The sequence below is a fragment of the Carex rostrata genome, chromosome 8, assembly GCF_964058835.1.
Source record: "Carex rostrata chromosome 8, lpCarRost1.2, whole genome shotgun sequence".
NCBI classification, from domain to species: Eukaryota; Viridiplantae; Streptophyta; class Magnoliopsida; order Poales; family Cyperaceae; genus Carex; species Carex rostrata.
In genome coordinates this window covers 5,651,799-5,674,347 of record NC_135925.1, presented here as the reverse complement: position 1 = coordinate 5,674,347, position 22,549 = coordinate 5,651,799, and the positions used below count along the sequence as shown (strand labels likewise).

At 34.0% G+C, this 22,549-nt stretch overlaps 3 protein-coding genes across 3 annotated transcripts; all 3 read right to left on the bottom strand.

Annotated features, from left to right (window-relative positions):
- Window positions 1-5,627: 5,627 nt before the first annotated feature.
- Window positions 5,628-7,913, bottom strand: LOC144558448 (uncharacterized protein At1g01500-like). The gene is made up of 3 exons (XM_078307291.1): window positions 7,767-7,913; window positions 6,373-7,114; window positions 5,628-6,078 (listed from the first exon to the last, which is right to left on the bottom strand). The coding sequence occupies exons 2-3, from the start codon at window positions 7,042-7,044 to the stop codon at window positions 5,833-5,835; spliced, it is 918 nt and encodes a 305-aa protein (XP_078163417.1). The 5' UTR covers window positions 7,045-7,114; window positions 7,767-7,913; the 3' UTR covers window positions 5,628-5,832.
- A 1,523-nt stretch (window positions 7,914-9,436) lies between these two features.
- Window positions 9,437-12,156, bottom strand: LOC144558738 (MIP18 family protein (DUF59)). The gene is made up of 5 exons (XM_078307589.1): window positions 11,955-12,156; window positions 11,753-11,858; window positions 11,278-11,377; window positions 10,532-10,577; window positions 9,437-9,771 (listed from the first exon to the last, which is right to left on the bottom strand). The coding sequence occupies exons 1-5, from the start codon at window positions 12,088-12,090 to the stop codon at window positions 9,662-9,664; spliced, it is 498 nt and encodes a 165-aa protein (XP_078163715.1). The 5' UTR covers window positions 12,091-12,156; the 3' UTR covers window positions 9,437-9,661.
- Window positions 12,157-16,230: 4,074 nt separating this feature from the next.
- On the bottom strand, window positions 16,231-22,266 carry LOC144558088 (flavodoxin family protein / radical SAM domain-containing protein). Its single transcript, XM_078306800.1, has 8 exons — window positions 21,354-22,266; window positions 20,806-20,921; window positions 19,802-19,977; window positions 19,193-19,383; window positions 18,623-18,709; window positions 18,075-18,232; window positions 17,393-17,603; window positions 16,231-16,767 (listed from the first exon to the last, which is right to left on the bottom strand). The coding sequence occupies exons 1-8, from the start codon at window positions 22,167-22,169 to the stop codon at window positions 16,609-16,611; spliced, it is 1,914 nt and encodes a 637-aa protein (XP_078162926.1). The 5' UTR covers window positions 22,170-22,266; the 3' UTR covers window positions 16,231-16,608.
- Window positions 22,267-22,549: the final 283 nt, after the last annotated feature.

Below are 22,549 nucleotides of genomic sequence, written 5' to 3'. Positions count from 1 at the left end.
GAGGTTAGCGCTATAATTTGGGAACCTAAAGAAGCTACTTGAAACTAACCATGATTTTACCAATGGATGCCACTTAATTGCATCAGGTAGGCACTATTATAATCTTGTTGGAGACCGATACATCCACAGGGGACAACAGTTATTGGGATTCAGAGGAAGATCCTATTCATGGTTTAGAGGGGTCAGACCTCTCTGTCTATCATAGAGACAGAGAGGAGATTGAAGCTATGGACGTTGCCTTCCTGCAAAACCCCATTGCCAATTCATCACTAGCTACAAGTTCATTAGATGATTAGCTACTACCTATATTCTGCTTAGTCTGTTATGCATGTTTTAGCTCTATGTTTTGTATGATTTGTATGTCATGCCCCCCTAACTGTTAGATGCTGATTAGTGTTTGCTCATCCTCTGATTGCTTAACAATCAGATTGATAACTAGCCTATTGGCTACTATTATGCTTTTGAGTACTGTAACTGCCAATATGGCACATTTTGTAAGAATAATTTATTTTCTAATGAAACTGGTGGCCCATGCCACTTTTATCAAAAAAAAAAGTATTAATATCTTTTTTTTTTAAGTGCTAATATCTTATCTTCTAAGTATTTATATCTACGAAGGTATAAAAATCTAAGTATTTTTTACATATGACGCTGAAAGTATTAATATCTAAGTATTGAAAGTATTTTTATCTATGCACTGAAGTATTTATTTTTATGAGGTCAACTATTTTTATTAGAGAAATGTTGACGCAGAATTAGCATTGGGACTTTGAAGGGGGATCATAGAGAAAGGGTACTGTTGAGATTTTAGAATAATAATTAGTTGAGACTATATAATATCTTTTTATAATAATAATTAGTGAGCACAATATAATTAGTGAAGACCATAATACATTATTCATCTAAGTGCGGATACTGTAGCAAGGATATTGTAGCGCGGGTACAGTGTAGGTACTGTAGTGCGGTACTGAAATAATTATTCATTAATCAAATCCATCTAAACTCTTGAATTGAATTAAGCCAAGTTCCAAATACAACTAAAATTATTGGAGAAAATATGCGCAGTGCAGGTTAGATAGAACCTAGGCCAGTTGAGTTTGATTTGGGCTGCTTCGTTTCAGAGTTAAGCCCAATATCGAATGAGAATACATTATTTGGGCCTAGACTGGGAATATATCAATGTAACCAGAATATATTTTATTTCCGTTTTATAGAAACTACACGCAGAGAGGCAACCAAGGAACGGAGAAGTTGCACTTCACTTGCACAATAATTTCATTGGTCCATGAACCATGACTTTTTAAAAGAAAAGAATTAGCATTAAAATTACCTACCACTACTAAGCACACGCCAATTTCATTGTTTCTAGGCGCAGGATATATTGTTTCCATTTTCTTGGGAGACAATTTATACACAACACCTTTCAATTTTTACAGAACATTTTTTTTGGATGGACCATTTTACCCTTCAGTGAATTCGAACTCAAGATTGGCTAGGTATAGAAAGAGAATAGAGAGGATATGAACACAATTGTTTATTTTTAAAAATAGATGAATTCTCTAAAAATTTATATCTCATAGAAATAATTAAATCGTTAATTGAAAAAGTAAAGAAACCAAATTATTCTGAAATTTTTATTAATAACATGTAAAAATATTAAATTAAATGAAAATAATAAATCTTTCTGAAAAATTTCAAAATAACATTTTTTACTGAATAAGAATTATCCAGCGGACTTAAAAATATAAATTTCACTTAATAATCTAACGGACTTGAAATTAAATTTTATTTTAATATTAAATGGCCCTGCTTGGTTTGATGCTTTTCAGATGACACGTGCCCATCATGACTATTCAATGCTTGGTCCGCCAATCAAGTGAGCCATCAGCTATATATTTTAGTTATTAAATGAAGGTAAAATGGTCCGTCCAAAAAACGTGTTATGTAAAAATTGAAAGATGTTACGTATAAATTGCCTCCCCATTTTCTTATATATGCATGACATTAGCATCAATATATCAAATATCTAATCATTGCACTTTAAATATGAATTTTCTTTAGGCGGCTATAAAATTATCAGAGTAGAACTAGGGTGTTATTAAGCTCACAAAAGTTTTTGGTGAGCTTAACTCCAAAATTCATCAAATTAGTTTCAAATGATAAATTCAAACTATTAGAATCCGCCTACCTTACGAGTGATGCGTCTATATGTAAAAATTTTAAACATTCGAATTAATTTAGTATAAAGTCAATCGGTCAAAATTAGAAGGTTAATAAATTAATTTTAGTGCATTCATTTTTTGAACTTTTTTTTGACCGCTTGACTTTATACTAAATTAATTCGAATGTTTAAAATTTTCACATGTAGACGCATCACTTGTAAGATAGACGGATTTCAACAGTTCAAATTCGTCATTTGAAACTGATTTAATGAATTTTGAAGTTAAGCTCATCAAACACTTTGGTAAGCTTAAGAACACCCTAGTTCTACTCAAATTATCAAATTAAAGCCTGCCGACTATTCACAATCGCAAGTCAAAAGAAGAGAAATTATTCCAATAAAAGGTGTACATTACGCAGCTAAACGACAAGTGTTTTGCGGACAAGTTTATATTTCCTATAAAACAATGGGCTACACAAGTGATGAAATTATTTTATTCACGTTCCTTTCGTTATTTTTTTTTTTTGACGTGACGTTCCTTTCGTTATCAAGGTACAAATTGGGTTGGTTTCAGTTGTTGTCTTGTTGATCGATGAATCCTATGTGTAGTAGATCTTCCCAAGGAAATGAATCAAAGCAACGAATAAAATACCCGATACCGTACAGGTACAGGTACAGGTACATGTAGGGTTGGGAATTTTTTATTGGTAGTAATTAATAGAAAAGAAGAGAGAGAAACAGAAAGAGTACAGCTTTTTTTTATATGGGTAGTAAGATTGATACTGTTCATATCGATTCTAATTTTTTTTTTTAAGTTAAGATCGGTACTGTTCATACCGATTTAAATTTTTTTTTTTTAAGTTAGGATCGGTATTGTTCATACCGATCTAAACTTTTTTTTTTTTGCAAAGTTTGGATTGGTATTTTAAAACATATCAAAGTTTGGATCGGTACTGTTCATACCGATCCTAACTTTTTTTTTTAAGTTGCAAAAAAAACAAAATTAGAATCGATATGAACAGTACCGATCTTACTACCCATATAAAAAAAGCTGTACTCTTTTTGTTTCTCTCTCTTCTTTTCTGTTAATTACTATCAATAAAAAATTCCCGGTAGGGTCGGGTCTTTCCTAATGCATGCCTGATATACGTTTATTGGATCTGAACTTTTAGTGATGATTAATTGAGGATTAATTATTTAGTAGATCGTGATGGATTACTTTTATGTTAGTTGAAAGGAATAAAAAAAAGAACAAATAAAACAAAGTAATCGGCATTAAAAATTGATTTGTTTTTTTAAATATAATAACATATAATATTATTAATAAAACAAGCACCATTGATTGAAATTTTACAAAAAAACACCTCCACCGATCCTGCAGATCAGTGGAGCAAACATGTTTATGTTGCAACCGATCCTGCGGATCGGTGAAGCTGCTTTATATAAAAACTTTGCAACCGATCCTGCGGATCGGTGAAGCTGCTTTATATAAAAACCAAATCAATGATGCTTGTTATGTTAAAATATTTAAAATTAGTTCTATTTAAAAAAAAAAAAATCTTAAAAATGGCACCCCTAGTCTCTAGAATCACGCTGTCTATTTCTCTTCTACAACATAATCAAAACGAAATATCAACAAATCTAGAAAGAAGGAAGAGACAGAATAGCTTCACAACAACAACAAAAAAAAAAAAAAAAAAACTGCTTGTGCCCCTAAATATTACACTTGAAACTTAGTGAACATAACAACTGTCAAGTGTTAACATTATTAATGCAGATGATAACCTAATGCCGATGTAACATAAAGGTTGCACTTAAACAAAGCAAAACATTTTGGATCTATTGAAACACAGAGAATTTTTCAAGCTTTTTATCAATAAACTTTCTCCCAAAAAAAAATGTAAATTAAATCTTGAACTTTCATTGCACTAAATAAGTGTTTAAATATTGGTAAAAAAAATACTAACTCTCTCAAAATGACTAACTTGATTTTAAGAGATGTTCAAAAACTTGGTTGTTTTTAAAATCTAAGTACTTGTTCGGCACCTCAACTTTAACTTCTTTAGAGCTCTTTAGCTCTCCAATTTCACCGAACGGCCGTTCCTTAGAGGGACTTAAAGCCTCTCCTTAGACAAAAAAATTTAAGGTGAGTGTCCCCCTTCCTTAAACGATTCGCTTCCTTAGCGTCTCCTTAGTGTTTAAAAAAATATTTTATTTTGACAGTTCTGCCTCGTTGGAAGAGCTCCTTACACCCTGTTTGGATGGAGAGTAGAGGAAGGAACGGGAGGTAAAGAATAGAAGGGAATGAAATAGAATAGAATAGAAATGAAGATTAACATATTTAATTTATTCGTGTTTTGATGATTAATGAGAGAAAATAAATTTAACTTTCATTTCTGTCTTATTTCTTGTTTGGTTGATTAAAATTTAGGAAGTTAATGAGAAATTCGGTGATTGTTGTAGGTTTGAGGAAAAAAATTTGTATGAAAATTATATATGTAAGATATAGGGTTAGTTATTTGTGTGATTTTTTCTAAAAATATTTGTAACAAAAAAAAATTTCATCCGTTACACTCCAATTTGAGAGGAAAACTAATTCTATTAATTATAATAATACAAGATTAAACCTTTCATCTCCTGCACCCTTCACCTCCGACATAATTTTATCAACTAAACACGATTCAATGGAAAGTTTTTGTTCCTTTCCATTCCCTCCCTTCCTCTACTCTCCATCCAAACAAGGTGTTAAGGTCTTTTTATTATTTAATTGTTTTCTAAGTCTCTCCAATGCTTGAATGATTCCCTAGGCAAAGAAAGTTCATCTTCTGCAACTTTTGTAGCTGAACAATCACTCCTTTGGAGAGATTAAATATTTAATCCTGACTCCTCAAGGAGGGTTGCCGAACACCCCCTAAAGGATTAGCTTTGTATAAATGAAAATTCAGGGGCAATTTGATTCTTTTTTTTTTTTTTTTTAGTAAAAGTTGGAGGTCAAATCACCTAACTATTTAATACCTTTGTTATTACAACAACGAATTTCCTTCATTTGGATTTCGAATCCATGACCTCTCACATAAAGACCATGTGCCTTTGCCACTAGACCAAAGGCTAGTTCTCGGGGCCAATTTGATTCTTTTTACAAAAGTTCAACAACCAACTACGTAGTTTCTTTTGCAAGTTTAAGAATCAATATGATGCAAATGTAAGTTTAGAGACCAACTTGATTATTCTTTTGGGAAAGTTTCAAGGACCAGAGATAAAAAAACAAAAACTTGAGGACATAATTGAGCAAATGCAAATTTTAGGGCGGAAAAAGAAACATGCCTGAAAAAAGCTGTATCAGACAATTTTGCCTCGTATTGCATGGGATCAGTATTAAGATAGTCATCAAAAAAATACACAATAGATATAGCAAAATACATTTAATTAGACAGATAAATTGTAGATGATATCTTTCCTCAGAAAACACAGCAAAAGATGATATTTTATTTTTTGAAAAGTTAAAAGGTTAAATAAGTAATTACATAAAAAACGGTCAGTAGTTCTCAACTCAGCATGCACAGAAGTCGTACACTATCCAATTAGCTTCTTATGACAAAGAGTAACATGAACTAAACTCTCTACATACCACCATACAAAACTGAAAGACAAAAAAAATTGTTTCACAGTTTTCACAAAAGTCGTCGCCTGAAATTTCTGGTAGTACTTTGGTAGGTGCTAACCATCAAGCCAACCCCTATTCCAATCCCAACACACACACCAAGGCCAATACCAACCCCGACTCGCACTCCTGCATTGAACCAAGAAATTTCTTCATCCTCGCCTTCTAAAAACTCGCTGCCTTCTCTGGCATAATATATATTATTATTTTCTGTGTCAGTGTCACTATCAAGCTTGTGATCTTGGTATTCTGATACCTGAAAAGATATAATCACAATTACTTGTGTTAATTTGGAAGGTTGGAGTTTAAACTCTGATTATTAATTTTGATTAATTGATCGAGATTTTATCAGGTTCAGCAGTACATGTTGATAGAAATCTATCAGGATAAGGATCACATGGAAAACAGAACTGACTAGGCAATAAAGTATTAACTGAGACTGTTGAGACTAAATTCTGCTTGATGGAGGTTTACTTGTCATTAACTGAAATGATAACCATATTTTTATAGAGAAGGAGAGAGTAAGAGAGAGAGAGAGAGCAGTTAGTACCTTCAAAGTATCATGGCGAGATTTTTGTTGTTCTTCTACCATCTCATATTCTGGTATTGTTTGCAACATAATCTTTCTGTGGGTCTTCTTCCTCAAACCAAGCTGGACGGTGTTAGTCAAAACGATAGGTGTCCCTGAAAAGCTCCCCGCAACATATAACTCTATTACAGGATGCAACCCCTCCTGCCCCTTCAGAAAGCCATTGCATGCCACAGTTGACTGACACTTTATTGCCCATTTCTTCATTCCATTTCCGTGGTCATTATTCAATTCTAGGTCTCCTGTTAACAACAAATCATCCTTGTCAAAAACCTGAAAGCGCACGCTTCCTGTCATTCTCATGCTATCTGTGGTGACAAAAGTAGCTTCTTCTGAGTCTTTGTCAACCCGGTCCCGTCTGAGGGAAGAGGAAATCCACTCGGTGTAAATGCTGCTTCTAGTGCCGTTCACCTCAATAATCGTGTCAGGAGAGAGTGGTATATGGTTGAGCGTTAAGTGGTCCGGTGTGGAGCTATTTAGCTCACAATTGCTTATACGTATGTAGAAAATGCAGAGATCAAGCCACGGAGATGATCGCTGGGTGTAAAGTGGATGCATTATAATTTTCCTCCCGTTATCAGGTTTCAGATCCCCATCCAATGAGCTGTCGATTGGCTTCATTATTTGAGGCATAAGATCTTCAATTTAATTTGTGGGGAGGACGAAGGTTTGAAACAAGAAGGAGGCTTTGAGGTTCCTTCAACTGTCAAATAGAAAAGAGAAAGATTATATATTAATTGATTGCACCAAAACTAATACATACTTTGTTGATGGTAAATTAAAGTTAAACCAGTACTTGCTTTGATTCATGTACATAGTTGGTAAGCTACCAGAACGAATCAGTATTTGTCTCTGGATTGAGACAGGTACCAAATGCTCCGGAATAGTACAATTTCAGAGAAATTAAACATAATTTACAAAATATTTTAAATATTGACTGGAAAATATTCCAAGTCTTCAGGTAAAATTATCAGCATCATTGAGCGAGTTAGGTTTTCATCTGATAACAAAATTCAAATTAACATCAGAACCAGGCAACCAGCTTCATGCATCAAACAAAACAGAAAAACAAATTATATTCAATAATTGGACATGTTTCCTAGTTTTCAACAAAATTTCTTATCAACAAATTGGTTGAGTTTATTTTCCAATAGAACCTCAATTGAAAGAGCGTGAATAAAAAACCTACCAGTGTAAGCAAATTGATTAAAAATCCCCACTAAACCGAGAGATGTTGGTCAAAAAGCCCATAGCAAGGAATAGGCATAAATTGGGCAACAGAATTCGCCACAAATAAGATAAACCAAATCCACAATCAAATATAAATCGAATAGAAGTTATAATTAAACACTCACCCCAATAATACAATAAGGAAGATCTCCGTATCTATGAGCAATTCCTCTTCACTAGTTTCTACAAAAGTAGATGGGAAATAGGAGAAATTCTAAAGGCGAAACAGAGGGGGAAGAGAGGGAAGAGAGGGAAGGGAGCGATTGTGATATTTTCTCGGAGCGCGACTGTATTGAAATGGTACAGTACCTAATGGGAACAAGAATTAAAGTAGTGGAGACAGTAAAACCATTGGCCTTTTATTGTCATCTTGCTTGCTGTGTCTTTATCCGTAATGAATTTGATTTGTTTTTTGTTTTTTGTTCTCTTCCTTTTTAATTGATTTTGTTTGGTAGAAATTATGGATTTGCTGTGGCTTTTGAGTTTGTAGCCTTTGACTGTGGCTGTTCCGGAGTCCCGGACTTGGTGGTTGACTTTGTCGTTGAAAACAACTGGCGTTAAACCTAATTTTAGTTTCTGTTGGAGGATTATGACTGAGATTTTGCACGCGCAATAAATATTACTAAAAAGGACATCAATTTTCAGTAACTTGAAAAAGGCAAGATTCATAAGTCAGAAAACCAATCTGAAACTTCAATATTTTATACGGAAATAATCATCCGATATTGCATTACGATCAAGTATTGAATTTTCAGTTTCAAGTCTTTCTTTCTTTTTGCGTCTATGGCCCATTCAGATATGAATATAGGGGTGCAAACGGATCGGATAGTGGTAAAATCACATCCGTATCCATTTTTATTTTTCGAATACGGATACAGATATGGATCGAATATTAACCGGATACGGATACAGATATTTTCTTTTTATAATAGTGAATGACTTAATTTTTTTCAAAATACATATTAAATTATATAATATATATCTACTATTTAAATACCAATAATTAAAATTCAAAATCATATATGTATCCGTATCCGCACATATATTCAGATATCGAATATCCGTATTAAATTTTCAGATACGGAATCGGATACGATCGGATAATATCCAACCTGTTTGCACCCCTGTATGAATAGCTGCCCATCTCTCTCCTAAGTGGCTCGAAAAGTTTTCAGCGAAATGGAGACCTCTTCGTCGGATTGTTCCCATAGTTGAGTCAATTCTTAGTGCATCTTCTACACCTGGCGTGCACCCTTCTCTCTTAACTGTGACTGTGAGTGGGCCCTCCATTCCTGCCGTGTCTATTCCTCTGGTTGCATCTTTGGCCTCTCCTGTCGTTCCGTGTGAGCCGCGTAAAGACCGACAGGGTCCTCTACGGCTCTACCTACAACTTTGGCCCATTCTCTCGTGGAGGCGCCCCCTGATAAAACAATACATTCAATAAATATCTCCAGTTCAACAATTGAAATCAATTACTAAACAGTAATAATAAAAAATTTAGAAATTAAATAATCCACCTCTATATTGGTACAATCAATCAAATACTTGAGAATTAAACACTTAGCCAATAAAAATTAAATATTTGACCAACTCATCTTTGAAAAAAAATTTCTTATTAAGCAATTATTTTCAACAATTACTAAATAAGTAATAGCCATACAATCCAACAATTATATTAGCAATTGACACATCAGATTAACAATCTAAAAACAATTACTATAGATGCTAACCTCCCAAAAGCACCAAACAATAGAAAAACACAAACAAAGAAATTTCATACAAAAATGCAAAATAAAGTGACATTTAGGGGCTGTTAAAACCAATTAAGATAGATCAGCGTGGGCTAATACATTAATAGATAGGGAGATAATAAATTGATCATATCATATCAATGAAACAAGGGGAATGATACTAGTTCTTGTCTACCAGGTGTAGATACAATACATCAACCAACCATATATAACATCTTGCAAGCATAAACAATGTACAATACAAAGGGGGTTAAATTGAAAAAAAGGGCCTAATAAGAGTAGAGTTCATTCGAATAAAGGCACTCGTCAACTAGTTGGCGTAGATTTGGGTTCTCCAATGCTGCCGCCACTCTTTCTTTGTCATTTAGCTGTTTGTTCACTGCAATTTTCAAACATGCATTATTGGTAAGATTTGTTTATACCAAGGTTTAAATAAAAGTACTTCCTACGATAATATTTTGACTAAAATTGCTAAACAGGGCATGCCATAAGGTATTTGACGAGTGCCTGACCAACTTATTAACATCTAATAGTTCTTGGCTGAATCCTAATGATCAAGTATTATTCTTTTCGAACAATACGGAATTAAAAAGGACATGGAACAATTTTAGAGATGTAATTGCCAATAAGGTACTGCTAGTGGTTGGAATGCTAGCTCAATAGAAATACTTGGAATTTTACCATGTCATTCATTAGTACATTATTTTTTTTTTGGCCAGTTGTATTAAAATTGCACACATGAGGCCAGATGATTCAACAGTTGAAGCGCTTAATCACAGGGTTTAATTGCCTGGTTGAGCAACAAAGGCACGGGATGGTTGGTGGGTGGGGTTGGGAGGGTGGTTCAGTGTGTACTGTACAGCATACAGCTGTCAAAATAACTGTGTATCGGATAAGAATTAAAATTTCTTCATTACACGTGCACGGCAAGAGAATAGCTGTAAAAGAAGAGCCTCATGACACTCTGCATGTAACAGTACATATACTGCTACAGAATATGGCCAGATTCCAAACTGACTGGGACATAATATATGAGTTTTCTCAAAATTTTAAGGGCCTATTAAGTGTCACCAAGAGCCAAAATTAAAATAAACATGTTAAAAGCTAACATGCTAATTTGATGCAATGTACATATGTACCTGCTTCTTCATTTGTAAGAGAGCCTGGGGATACCTTAATGTCAACCTTCAGAGAAAAAAAGGACAAATTACTCCAGAAATTTTAATTTCAACTTCCTATAGCTTAAAAAAGATTTAGCATTCACCATTGGTCATTTTGTTCCCACTACATTTCATCTTCCAAGAAAACAGATGTCAGTCTCTGATCTACTGAGGGTACTACCAGAATAAGGAAAATTGCAATACTTCAAATTTAGTTTTCCAAATGTGTGTGGATCCACTGACAATGAATTAACTCAACAGTCTTCACAATACTATCAAATTAATTTAAAAAATATTTTCAAAATTAGAAACTTTTTTATAACTCAACAGGCTGTTTATGCCATTTAAGAGTCATTTGATATTCCAGCAAATGCCATTTAATATGGACCATTGTAAACTTCAAGTTGTTTGATGAAAGATAAAACTTGCATTAAATTTATCATCTTGATGTGCATGACAAACAAGTAGTATAATTCACATTCTTAATGTGGGATTAAAATTAGAAACTTATTTTAAGATTGTCAAGATTGCCTTAATAAATCATTATCAACGGATCCCCACTTTTTGCAAATTACCTTTAGAACTAACCCACATTTAAATTTCCAGGCACACTCACTAGCATGGATAAATCAGATTAATCTCAAATTAATGTCAGAAAAGAAAAGGTGGGATCATGGGAGCATTTGTCATTTAAATTTAGGCAGATCCTCAAAAAGACGTCTAACCTTGAAGTGAGGAGGGAAGCATTGCATTAGTTTAACTCTCAGGCACAATCCTATCACAGCTGCCATACTACAGTGTTGGACTGTAGGTGTGAATGTTATTCTGCATAAAATAAAATGGTCACAAATTAAGTTGTAATTCAACTCTTAAGTTAACAATAATTCCTTGTACTATCCTTGCTATAGTTTCCTTTATATTTTTAGAAACTAGAAGTATTATTCATCAACTAAGAAGCAGTTCCTAATTCTATCTTCAAAATCAAAGTACCTAACGACAGTCAGCTCAGGCCCATTAGTTGCTGGTACAAATTAAAAAAAAATGTTTATGTTCATTCTGTAGTAAAATCAGGTACAAGTTCCATCACATTTGTAGATCAATCTAATAAAAAATTACTAGTTTTCCTATAATCAGCCCGCATTATACTAATAAGCTACGGAAATGAATGAAATTACGAAAATTGATTGATTATAAATTTACTGAATCCGGCCAAGCCTCTCATCTACAGTGATAGACTCCTCTGAAAGAACGCTAAGCTGCTCCAGGGAGTAGGGATGCTCCGGATCCCTTATATCCCTCACAGTATCTAAAAATTCAAACGCAAATCAAACAGAACGGGATCAAACTCAAGCCTATTCCAGGGGAAAAATTCGAATTTAGTGAAGAAATATGTGAAATTGACCGAAGACATCGAGCGCGTCGAGTACATCGTCGGGATGGAGATGGGTCAAGGGATGATGCGGCGGATCGTCGGCGCGGGATAGCCGCTCCCTCCGCTCGTGCACCACTGGGTTTGCGTTGATCAGACCCAGTGTCATCTCTCTCCTTTTTCTCTCTCTACTAGATTCCTAGGATGATTGACGGTCTCTAATAACTGTCTAAGTGAAAAGTGTTTCTTTTAACGAGACTGAAAGCGTTACTGAACCTTAAAATGTCTCCATTTTTATTTTATTTTATTTTATAAACCATAATTAGAAAAAAGATTTTTATGAATTGATTACATTTTTTTTTACAAAAACTATAAGAACTGAAATGTCATTTCGGTTCTGGTTTTTTTTTTTTACCAAAATGACATTTCAATCCCAGCCGTTTTCATAAATTTCAACAAAAGAAATACGTTGAAAAATTGTAAAAAATACCGGGGAGGCGGGGACCGAATTGCCATTTTGACCCCAATTTTTTTTTTTTTTTTCAGAATCAAAATAGCATTTCGGTTCTTATAGTTTTTGTAAAAAAAATAATTAAGTTGGCTTCATAAAAATCCTATTTCTAATTATGGCTTATAAAAAAAATTCTTTTTATTTCTCTATTATTTCTTCATTTTAAAAACTTTAATACTATAAAATTCAAAAAGTAAATATCAAAATAAATTAATTAAATGTAATATATATTATTTTTTCTATGTATGTGTAGATATTTACAATATTTTAATTTTGTTTTGATTGATACCAAGTGTTTACAAAAATATACCGATATAGATAATTTATAATTTTTTTTTTTTTAACTTATTGATCTATATAAAAATAAAACAAAAGAAAATTATGTGTGCGTAATAATAAAAATAAAAATCACATCTAGCGATTACATTTTCGTAGATAAATCTTATTTTTTTTACTAATGAAAAATAAATAAAAAAGAAGTAAAAACGTAATAGGAACACAAAAAATAAAAGCCATTTGAGACCACAACTTACTGTCCTTAACCTAGGGGTGCAAACGGACCGGATAATATTCGACTGTATTCAGATCTGTATCAAAAAAATTGATATGGATATTCGATGTACGAATACGGATATGATTTTGAATTTTAATTATCCGTATCCAAATAGTAGATATATACCATATAATTTAATATATATTATGAAAATATTTATGTACATATCTACAGATATCCAATATCCGATTCATATCCATACATATCCGTCTAATATCCGATCTGTATCCATATCCGTATTCAAAAAATAAAAACGGATACGAATATGGTTTTAACTAATCCGATCCGTTTGCACCCCTACCTTAATTTTATCGAGGAATCATTTTCTATATAAAATGACTGTCGTCCGTTTTATCCATACAAACAGTTCAATATTTAAATTTTAATTTAGGGTAAATTTTAATAGATGTCACTAAACTTTGTCCTTTGTTACAAATTGATCATTCGAGTTTGATTTGTTATTTCATAGCGGCTTAACTTTTAATTTATCTTAATCAAGTCATCCAATAACTTTTCCGTCTAAAATATTAACAAAATATTCTCATTTTGTCCAAAATATAACAAAATATGCTCATTCCATCCAAAATTTTAACGGAACATGTTCATTCCATCCAAAATACTACAGAAAACTTATATTTTATTAAAAAAAATTAATGAAAAAATTATGGGGTGACTTTATTGAGAAAAGTTAAAAGTTCAGTAGTTATGGAAGAATAAATTAAATTTAAATGACCAATTCATGATAAAGAATAAAGTTTAGTGACCTGCAGCAAAATTTACCCTCTAATTTAAATTAGTAAAGATGCCATTTCAGATAGCATTCTTAAGAGTGTTCTTTTTATTAACAAATTTTCTAAATATAATTTCTAACAGTTTAAAGTTGTAAACTTTAAGTTAATATTTATTCTAACAGAGACAAAAAGAAGAAGAATTGATACTAACGGTTGGTTTGTCTACAATAGAGATCAATATTTTCTTTTTCAATATCCTAACGGTTGATCGAAATCATTCAACATAATTATCATATGAATATGTACTTGTAATTTTATATATTTATATTTTTTTACTATTTTTTAAGACAGGTAGAAAATCACTTGATCTGAAAATTTTGGACCATCCAAAAACAGTGATTTTCTATCTATCTTAAAAAATAGTAAAAAAATTCTAAAAAATATAAAATTCCTTCTGCAAGTACATATCATATGAAAATTATTTTGAACGATTCAGATCGATCATTAGGATTTTTAAAACGAAAATATTTATCCGTATTGTGGACAGATATGCATAGTACCATAGACTCAACTCTTTCTTTCTTTTTTTTTAAAGAATGCAATAATAAGTTGCATGTAGGTAGTATATGTTAAAACTTAAGAATCCAAGATAAATTGTGTAAATAAGTGTTGAAAATAAAAAGGAACCAAAGGAGTGATCTCAGATTTATCCATCATAGATCAAGCTGGCTAGGATTTAATCAAGTGTTTATACTTTATAATATCTGTACTTGTTGACTTGTTGATATTATTAGAAGCAGAATAAAAATAAACGGTACACTGGTACACAGTTTTTTTTAAAAAAAAAACCTTGTCAGAAGCTGACACGGAGACACTGGTACAGAATAATAAAAATAACAATTAACCCAACGGCTAATTAAATAGCCAATATGTATAAATTTATCCACAAGTGTAATAAAAATCAGAAAAGCATATAAAATATTTTACAGCACAAAAAAAAAAAAATCCGTTGGATCATTTGTTTTTTGCAATTCTCGGTGAACATATAGAAAATTAACGATTTTGATGAAATAAAGAGAGACGAGTATCATTTCATAAATTATCTATAAGCCCGAGCAATAAAAAAAAAATATACAAATTTGAAAATATGAACGTCACATTTATACAAATCATTTTTTTTTTCTTTAATAAGCAGCATTGCACTGCAAATTCTGTTATGAGAACAATAAAAGTTAACTTTAAAAGGACACTAGTGTGACTAGTTTTATGCAAGTTAAAAAGAAACAACCACAAACAGAAATCAGAATCAAACATTCTTCAGACACTCCACCCGAGTCAGTCGCTATCTGGTACGAGGTATACACTGCATGACTGAAAAACAAATAGTGGAACATAATCCCACCTAAGATCAATATCAATCGTATTAATATTCATAGTAGTACTGTACCAGGGAGAACCATGTACCAAATAAAACAAATTATAGTAAAGACGTCTAATTTTAACTTTGTACACGCAAAAATATATTATGAAATTAGATTTTGAAAAATGAAATTATAGAACTTTGTACACGCAAAAATCGGGATGTTAAGATCATCAACGAAAAAATTGGTATTAAATTTAGAAAATTCCGCCGAAAAATCATATAATAATCAAGTGATTGATCGCGTTGTAGAAAATTGGTATGCAATTATTAACAAGCAGTAACTTGCTGATACTTTATTACGCTACGACAGAAACAGATCTCTTTTTTTTTTTTGAAAACTTGGTAGGTGCGAAACAGATCTCAATTCAAGGAAAAATTATTAGGGAATCTTTTATTTATTTTGAAAAACTTGACAGAGGCTGTCAAGACTCTATTGAACAATCTTTTTAACTGTAGCTAATCCGATTGGGAGCCAACTCTGCTGCTCTTCAAATAGGAGAGCAAAATCCTATTATTCCAAATCCAACCGTTCATCTGTATTGGGATTCGTGCACAAAAAAAATCGACGCTTAGATTTTAAATAACAGGGTTCCCTTCTATTTGAAGAGCAGCAGAGTGGCATCCAATCCGATTGGGTCACGGATACAAGATTGCCTATTATTTGTATATTTATCCGAATAAAAGTACATAACAAACAATAAGTTCTAATTGGTGTATGATAAATCGTATTAAATTTCACATTTTATATACAAATCACAATTACACTATTAAACCATTTAAGATTGGAATCATATCCGCCCTATTAAAACCCATTAAGACATTGCATAAGTTGATCGATTTAGAAACAGAACTCTTAAATATATAGACAACTATTTTTTATCGAACCATGACAAACAGAACAATTATCAAAATACAAAATAAAATCGAACTATCCAACATATTGATGATAGTTTTATCAGCATTTGATTGATGCCCAACGTTTCAAAATTATATTAAATTTGATACACAACCTCATCTAAATTATGATGATAAATTATGTATCAAATTTTAAACGAAAGGGGCATATTACAATCCTAAACTAAGATCTGTCATTTTATCTTTTTGGATCATAATTACCGTTCAATCAATTATTACAATTATCAAATAAGTTGTTGTCATAACCTCTCCTCTAATTGTCAATTCTACATAAAATTCAAATTAATACAAGAGTAGACTGGACAAAAACCTCTAGAAGATTCGCAGTTTGTTATGTGCCTTGACAGAATTGGATTTACCTGTAGGTGTTCTGGGTAATGGGCGATCAACCTAGGCAAAAATATCCTTAACCGCCAAAAATCATTCCCCACTCTTAAAACTAGTATATCAAGTCCGATTGTCTGGGCAAGACAAACTTGACACGAGGTTGAGCAAAACCCGCCAAAAACATTCGACGTACAGCAACAAAAAGACACTTTTAAGGAGATAAAAGCTCAAGCAGAGTCAGTTTTGAGGCTCGCTGTTCCGTGACGTCTTTCCTTCTTATAACGAGACTGGTCAGGATCGAAACCTCCTTCGCCAGCTCCGTATACGGCCCAAGATGGTGTCATGGCCATGTAGTCTTTGCTTGTAAACGTTTTTTCTGATGCCACCTAAATCAAAATACAACAGTAGTAAATCAAAATACAACGGTTTCTCAGTTTGCATGATGCTTCATGCAGCTTTTAGAAAGAATTCTGTTGTTGAAGAATAAGAGAAATCGGCAATTAAGGCCGACAGATCCATAATTATGAAAGCAAGTTAAAACCATTCAAACGTTAATTCACCCTCAATTAACCTTTAAGTATCTCAAAATTACGTCAGCTTACCCTAAACTGATCAACCCAATACAAAATAAAACCCACAGGTACAAAAAGAAGACAAAAATGAAATTTAAACTAGGATAATTTTTTTTGCCAAAACAATGTTGGTTCTCAATGATCAGCACATGTCAAGTAATGATGGTTGAACAACATATCTAACCTACTGGATAGATTAGTGCAATTAAACTTGGTTTAAGCAATTTGCCTTGATTACAATGTTGGTTCTCAATGATCAGCACATGTCAAGTAATGATGGTTGAACAACATTTCTAACCTACTGGATAGCTTAGTGCAATTACCCTTAGTTTCATAATTTACACTCAGAGTAGGCTTCAACTAATCAAATAAGCAATGAAAAGACAACAAATGAGTGATAACCAATCTGTCATGCTACAAGCTCTTGCATTTAACATACCAGTTGGTGGAAACGCTCGTAGTCGATCCATGTGTACCAGTTTCCATCAATCTTGAACTTGTTGACCTTTGCGAGAAGAACACAACAAGAGTGCACATGTTCGCATGCCACCTCATATACACCATTACTTTTCAATGCTAATGCTTCTGAGAAGGATTTCACATCAGTGTGCCACGGGACATTCTCCATGGTCAGTTTTGAGGTCGCCGTTCTGTAACATAAATTACACATCGATTAAAAACTTTGAATGAGGAGATAAAGACCAGAGGCATTTTGTCGAAGGACTTTGATTTATCCTAGCATTGCAGAGAAAAATCCTACATTTAAAAAAGTTACAATTGCAGACAACATACGCATAACGTGATTTAAGATACTAGTAGAATTCATCTCTATGGATCTCCGGATAAAGTTCATCTGGTTTTGCTTTTTAGGAGAACTGCTCTTGCTAAAAATTGGGTTCTGATATATTCATTTAACTTTTTCAATTGTAATAATGAGTTGAAATATGGCCATTGTAATATATACAGATATATTAATAATTTATGTGGATTCTCTGGCACTCTCAAGTTGGCTTAATCAATCCCCAGGGTGCTACTGGTAATTATTTTCCATGATGCCATTTAAATTATTATTTGGCACAATCTCGTAATGCTAGGTTGTCTGTAGAAAGAGAAATACTCACGAGCCACAGTATGTGACACCCTTAATTTCCACAAAGTCTGGTTCTCCTAAGCTTAGCAAACGTGAATATGCGTCAATATCATCAGCATTCCAGCCTTTGACCAAAGTCAGCCGGTACACTGTTCTCTGGGCCTTATCTTTCAATGCCTTGAGCGAATCCTATAAAACCAAGGTGCACAATTTAAGAAGAATGGTTACTTGTCATTTGAATAAATCAAGCCTTTTTGCTAAGACTATGTAATTAAACCTCTGGTAATAGATGGGCTGTTCCAGACTCTTTTTTTAAAATAAATAAATAAACCAAGCCTGGGTTAGAATTGCTCTTTCTGTTTCTCCATACCAAGGTAGCCACAAGAAGAAGTAGAATAAGTTATTTTAGAGAAAGCGTCTTACGAATAATGAATTCCCCTGTTCTCCCAAAAGCAAACTGGAAATAAGGTTCATTCCCTAGTCCCGACCCAAAAAACTAAAATAAGGAACTGTAAAGAGGAAAAAAAAATGAAACTACCTAAAGAGAACTCTAAATTAATTTTCTTTTGTGTTACTTACTAAAAAGCGCTCCCAGAAATCACCAAATAAAGGTCTATCAATTGCCTTTAAGCTGTCCTTTGTACCGGCATCTACACTTACATAAAGCTGCAATGATTTCAACAAACCACATTTTGTAAGAGTTAAATTCAAGAGCCCAATATACTTAAATTTTGGATTTAGGCAATGATATTTAGTAAATGCAACAGCAGCGCACAAAAAAAAATGTCACATAACCCTTGCAAAAAGAAACATCCTGTATGCCTTTTTACGAACATGAGGCGTCACCCCTGACCTTCCCATTTCAATTTCTTAAAAATGTGATCTGCAAACTCCACTGTTCTCCTTCATTGGGTATCAATCTTCAAGATTTACATTTTTACCCCCTCTTAATCCTTAGTACGAGCAAACCTGATACAATGGAAACTTCCACTATCTGGGAAATACAATGTATTTATTATGCAATATAAATATCAGGTTGTTTTTTCTTCTGATGGTAATTTCCTTTTCCTAGGCCTATACAGTTTATATGATGCTTCTCATTTTACATGAGCATGAGTGATTTTTCTGAATAAAATTGCTGCTAATTACCTGAGTAATTGGCCTCAATATCTTAATTCTATCAGGAAACTGTGCATTAGTAACCAGAAAGGTTGATATATGCCTTCTGTGCAACTCATCAACAAGTGAATTTATCTCTGGGTACATGATTGGTTCCCCCACAAGCGACAGTGCACAGTGTCGCGGTGCAAGGCCTTCGTCAAGCTGCTCTTGTTTCACCCCTATTAATGGGTTATTTTTCATTTTGTTATTTCTCTGATGTCAAGATAAAGAACATTTTAGTTACTCTTGCATAATAGGTGAACCCATCCCCCCAAACTGAGCTCCAATCTCCTTTTCTGAAAAGAAAATCACCAAAATGATCTCCCTTCACTCTTTTTCACAAGGTGAGTGAGAAAGTGAATGGGGACTACAGAACATGACCTATGATAGTAATAATCGATAAACAATCACTCAAATATGTTGTGAGGTATGTTATTTCCAATTGGGGTAAAATATACAAAATGTATGGGAGTTCTTCTCATGGGCAAGCAAAATCATTGCTATGCCATAATCTCATGTCTTGCAGGGGTAATATTCCAGGCCTTTCAAAACCTTTTAAACAGATATTTTCAGGCATTGTAAAGAGTACAAATATACCAGGTACGCCCTTCATTTGCTTAATCATCTTCCTGTGCTGGTCAATGGCACCATTAACTATTTCAAGCGGATCATCCATCTTCCACCTCCAGCTCTTTCCCACAGGATTTGTGTGGTGTCTCCAACAGAACACACACTTGTTAGCACATGCCAAACTTGGTGTCGCCTCCATGCACCTGGTATACAAACCACAAACATCATATAAGACACTGATGGCTACAGATTACTGGGGCCACATAGGTAACTCTAGGAAATGTCAAAGACTCATGTATAGGCCTGCAAGATGAGAAATGAATCCTACAAAGACAAATACTATCACAAACACTCTGTGAGATAGAAAATCAAAAGGTGCCCATCATACACATCTTTCCTTGCTATCTATTTCCTGTAAATCAGGAATACAAGGTTTCCTTTGGTTAATTTGATTTGCTGGATTAGCCGGTTGTTCCCTCCATCGTGCAAGCAACATTAGTGATTAGCCCACTTTTTTTATAGGTTATATATTTACTTGTGCAGCTTTCTTGATTGACCCAAAATCTGGAGAAATTGGCTAATTTAGTTATTTATTGCCTTTTTTATGTATCATTGATAAAATAGATAACTGAATTTATGGCAAAAAAGTTTAATGGCATGTTATATTGGACGGATAATGCCAAATATGCCCCTACAAGACCTTAGAGAACCTTATATAAACCCCTGCAAACAAAAATTAATCTTACATCAAAGAGAATTAGGGAAGCGATGTATGCCTTTAGTTCCTATGTTTTAGAAAAGCTAAACAAACAACTATTCCATTTCTATAACCATATTGAAAGACACATTGATAAGGGAGATCGTATACAGTCATGCTTTAAACCAAATGATGCAGTCAAGGGTACAGCAAGTGCCTATTGTGCATAATATTTCTCTGCAGGGTTATCTGTGATCTTGAAGGCTGACTTTTAGAGCACACATAAAAGAAATTGCCAGTAATAAGCATGTTACAGAGCATAAGAGTTAAGGACCTGTGACTCTCAATGCCATAAAAAGAGTGCTTGTAACAGCCACCACGACCTCTCAGTTGCGACTTAGTCCATCTACATAGCTTCACCCCACTATGTGAACCTACTATTTTGTAACCCTGAAAAATTAATACAAGCACATTTATACAGAGTGAAATTAGTTTTCTTTTCTTTTTTCCTCTTGCTGCAAATCTTTTATTGCATTTGCAAACAACATACAAGATTTCATACACCATGATATAATGGGATCTGGCACTGATATATTCCATTAAATATTGAAATATCCCTCAAAGTACAGAGAATTTTTTTCTTTATAAGACTAAATCGAACTCTGAATTAGCCCCAATAAATTACAATGTAAAGTTATAATACGAAGAGACTCAGAAGAGTTAATATAATACAAACTATCTTGGAGACTTTTGCCCTTTTTGCTTGTTTAAAATTACCATATATTCAATCCAAGTACATATGACACTGGGTTGTTTGAAAGGAAACATTGATATTACAAAAAATTGATCTGATAATAGAAAGCAAATTGAAGGAAAGCTTACTTGTTTCTCCAAGCTAGACCTAATAACAGGCGTCACCATCTCCTTCACACCATTTTCACCATTACGACCACCTTTAGGCAATCCTTGTAAAGAATTCTTATCGGGGATTTTTCCAGCAATATCTTCAATATCAACTTCACCAAACCCTGTTTCCTCCATTTCGTCAATCTCCACCATTTCCTCCAACTCTTCATCAAATCCATTCGTACTGATCTCCCCTTCTACCTCGCCATTCAACACCCTGGCAACCTTCACCCCCCATGCATCGAAGCCCATGTCAAGATCACCTGTATCCACATCCCCTTCCCAAACCGGTAGTAGCTCCTTTGCACCGAGCGCTCTCAACCATTTTGAAAAATCCCTTGCAGCCGCATTGAATGTGTCTCCATATGAAGCCGAGCCAACACCAAAGATTGCAAATTTGCAACCCGACAAAGCAAGGGACCCAACCCGGAAGTCACTCGCAGCATCCGCAAGGAACTGAGAGAAATACTGGGAACTGGTTGGAGGCTTACCATCCTGCCACGTGGAAACAACGAAGAGGAGGAGATTTTCGTTGAATAGGCGATCGGCCTCGTAAAGAGAGGGCTCAGTGAGTTCGAACTGGAGTGAATTGGAGAGAAGGAAGGAATGGAGGCGATGCGCGAGGGTTTTGGAGGTGTTGGTCTCGGAGAGGTAAAATATTTTTGGCGAAGTAAGAGGAGGGGATGAGTGGAGGCTGAGCCGACGGAGACGGCGGGACTTGAGCAAAAAGTAGAGAGAGGATAGAGAGAAGACGGAGAGGAGAGTGATGTGGATCTTAAGAGAGGTGGTCATTGAGAGGTGGCGGCGGTGACAGCTGCGGCGGGGAACGAAGGCGGAGGAGGGTTTTAGATGCCAGGTTTAGTTCAGCTTTTAGCTTTGTGCCCTTTTGTTCCTCGTCCTCCTGCTGTCAAAAAAAAAAAAAGGGGGCAATTCGGATCCCTCATGTTACCTGACTGAGGACAATTGAAACGGACGATCCAGGATCGTTCTTTTAACATAACACGAATCTCAAAGCAAAATACCCCCCGTTGGATCCCGAATAGGCACCAGCTGAGAATAAATCTTGACTGTCCATTTCAATTTGCTTGAGTCAGGTACCTGAGAGGATAAGGATCCGTCAAAAGGGGGTGCCCATTTTTACAGCACCAATTCCTTGATATACAGCACAATAT

What these genes read in the sequence shown, in the direction of transcription:
- LOC144558448 (XM_078307291.1), bottom strand. Translation starts at nt 7,044, where the DNA reads ATGCCTCAAATAATGAAGCCAATCGACAGCTCATTGGATGGGGATCTG. An exon ending in CTCGCCATGATACTTTGAAG is followed by an intron (nt 6,079 to 6,372) that starts GTACTAACTGCT and finishes ATATCTTTTCAG; the next exon opens with GTATCAGAATACCAAGATCA.
- LOC144558738 (XM_078307589.1), bottom strand. Translation starts at nt 12,090, where the DNA reads ATGACACTGGGTCTGATCAACGCAAACCCAGTGGTGCACGAGCGGAGG. An exon ending in GCTTCCCTCCTCACTTCAAG is followed by an intron (nt 10,578 to 11,277) that starts GTTAGACGTCTT and finishes TTTTCTCTGAAG; the next exon opens with GTTGACATTAAGGTATCCCC. An exon ending in TCTTACAAATGAAGAAGCAG is followed by an intron (nt 9,772 to 10,531) that starts GTACATATGTAC and finishes TGAAAATTGCAG; the next exon opens with TGAACAAACAGCTAAATGAC.
- LOC144558088 (XM_078306800.1), bottom strand. Translation starts at nt 22,169, where the DNA reads ATGACCACCTCTCTTAAGATCCACATCACTCTCCTCTCCGTCTTCTCT. An exon ending in ATTTCTGGGAGCGCTTTTTA is followed by an intron (nt 18,233 to 18,622) that starts GTAAGTAACACA and finishes TTGGTTTTATAG; the next exon opens with GATTCGCTCAAGGCATTGAA. An exon ending in GGTGTCACATACTGTGGCTC is followed by an intron (nt 17,604 to 18,074) that starts GTGAGTATTTCT and finishes TTTATGTTACAG; the next exon opens with AACGGCGACCTCAAAACTGA.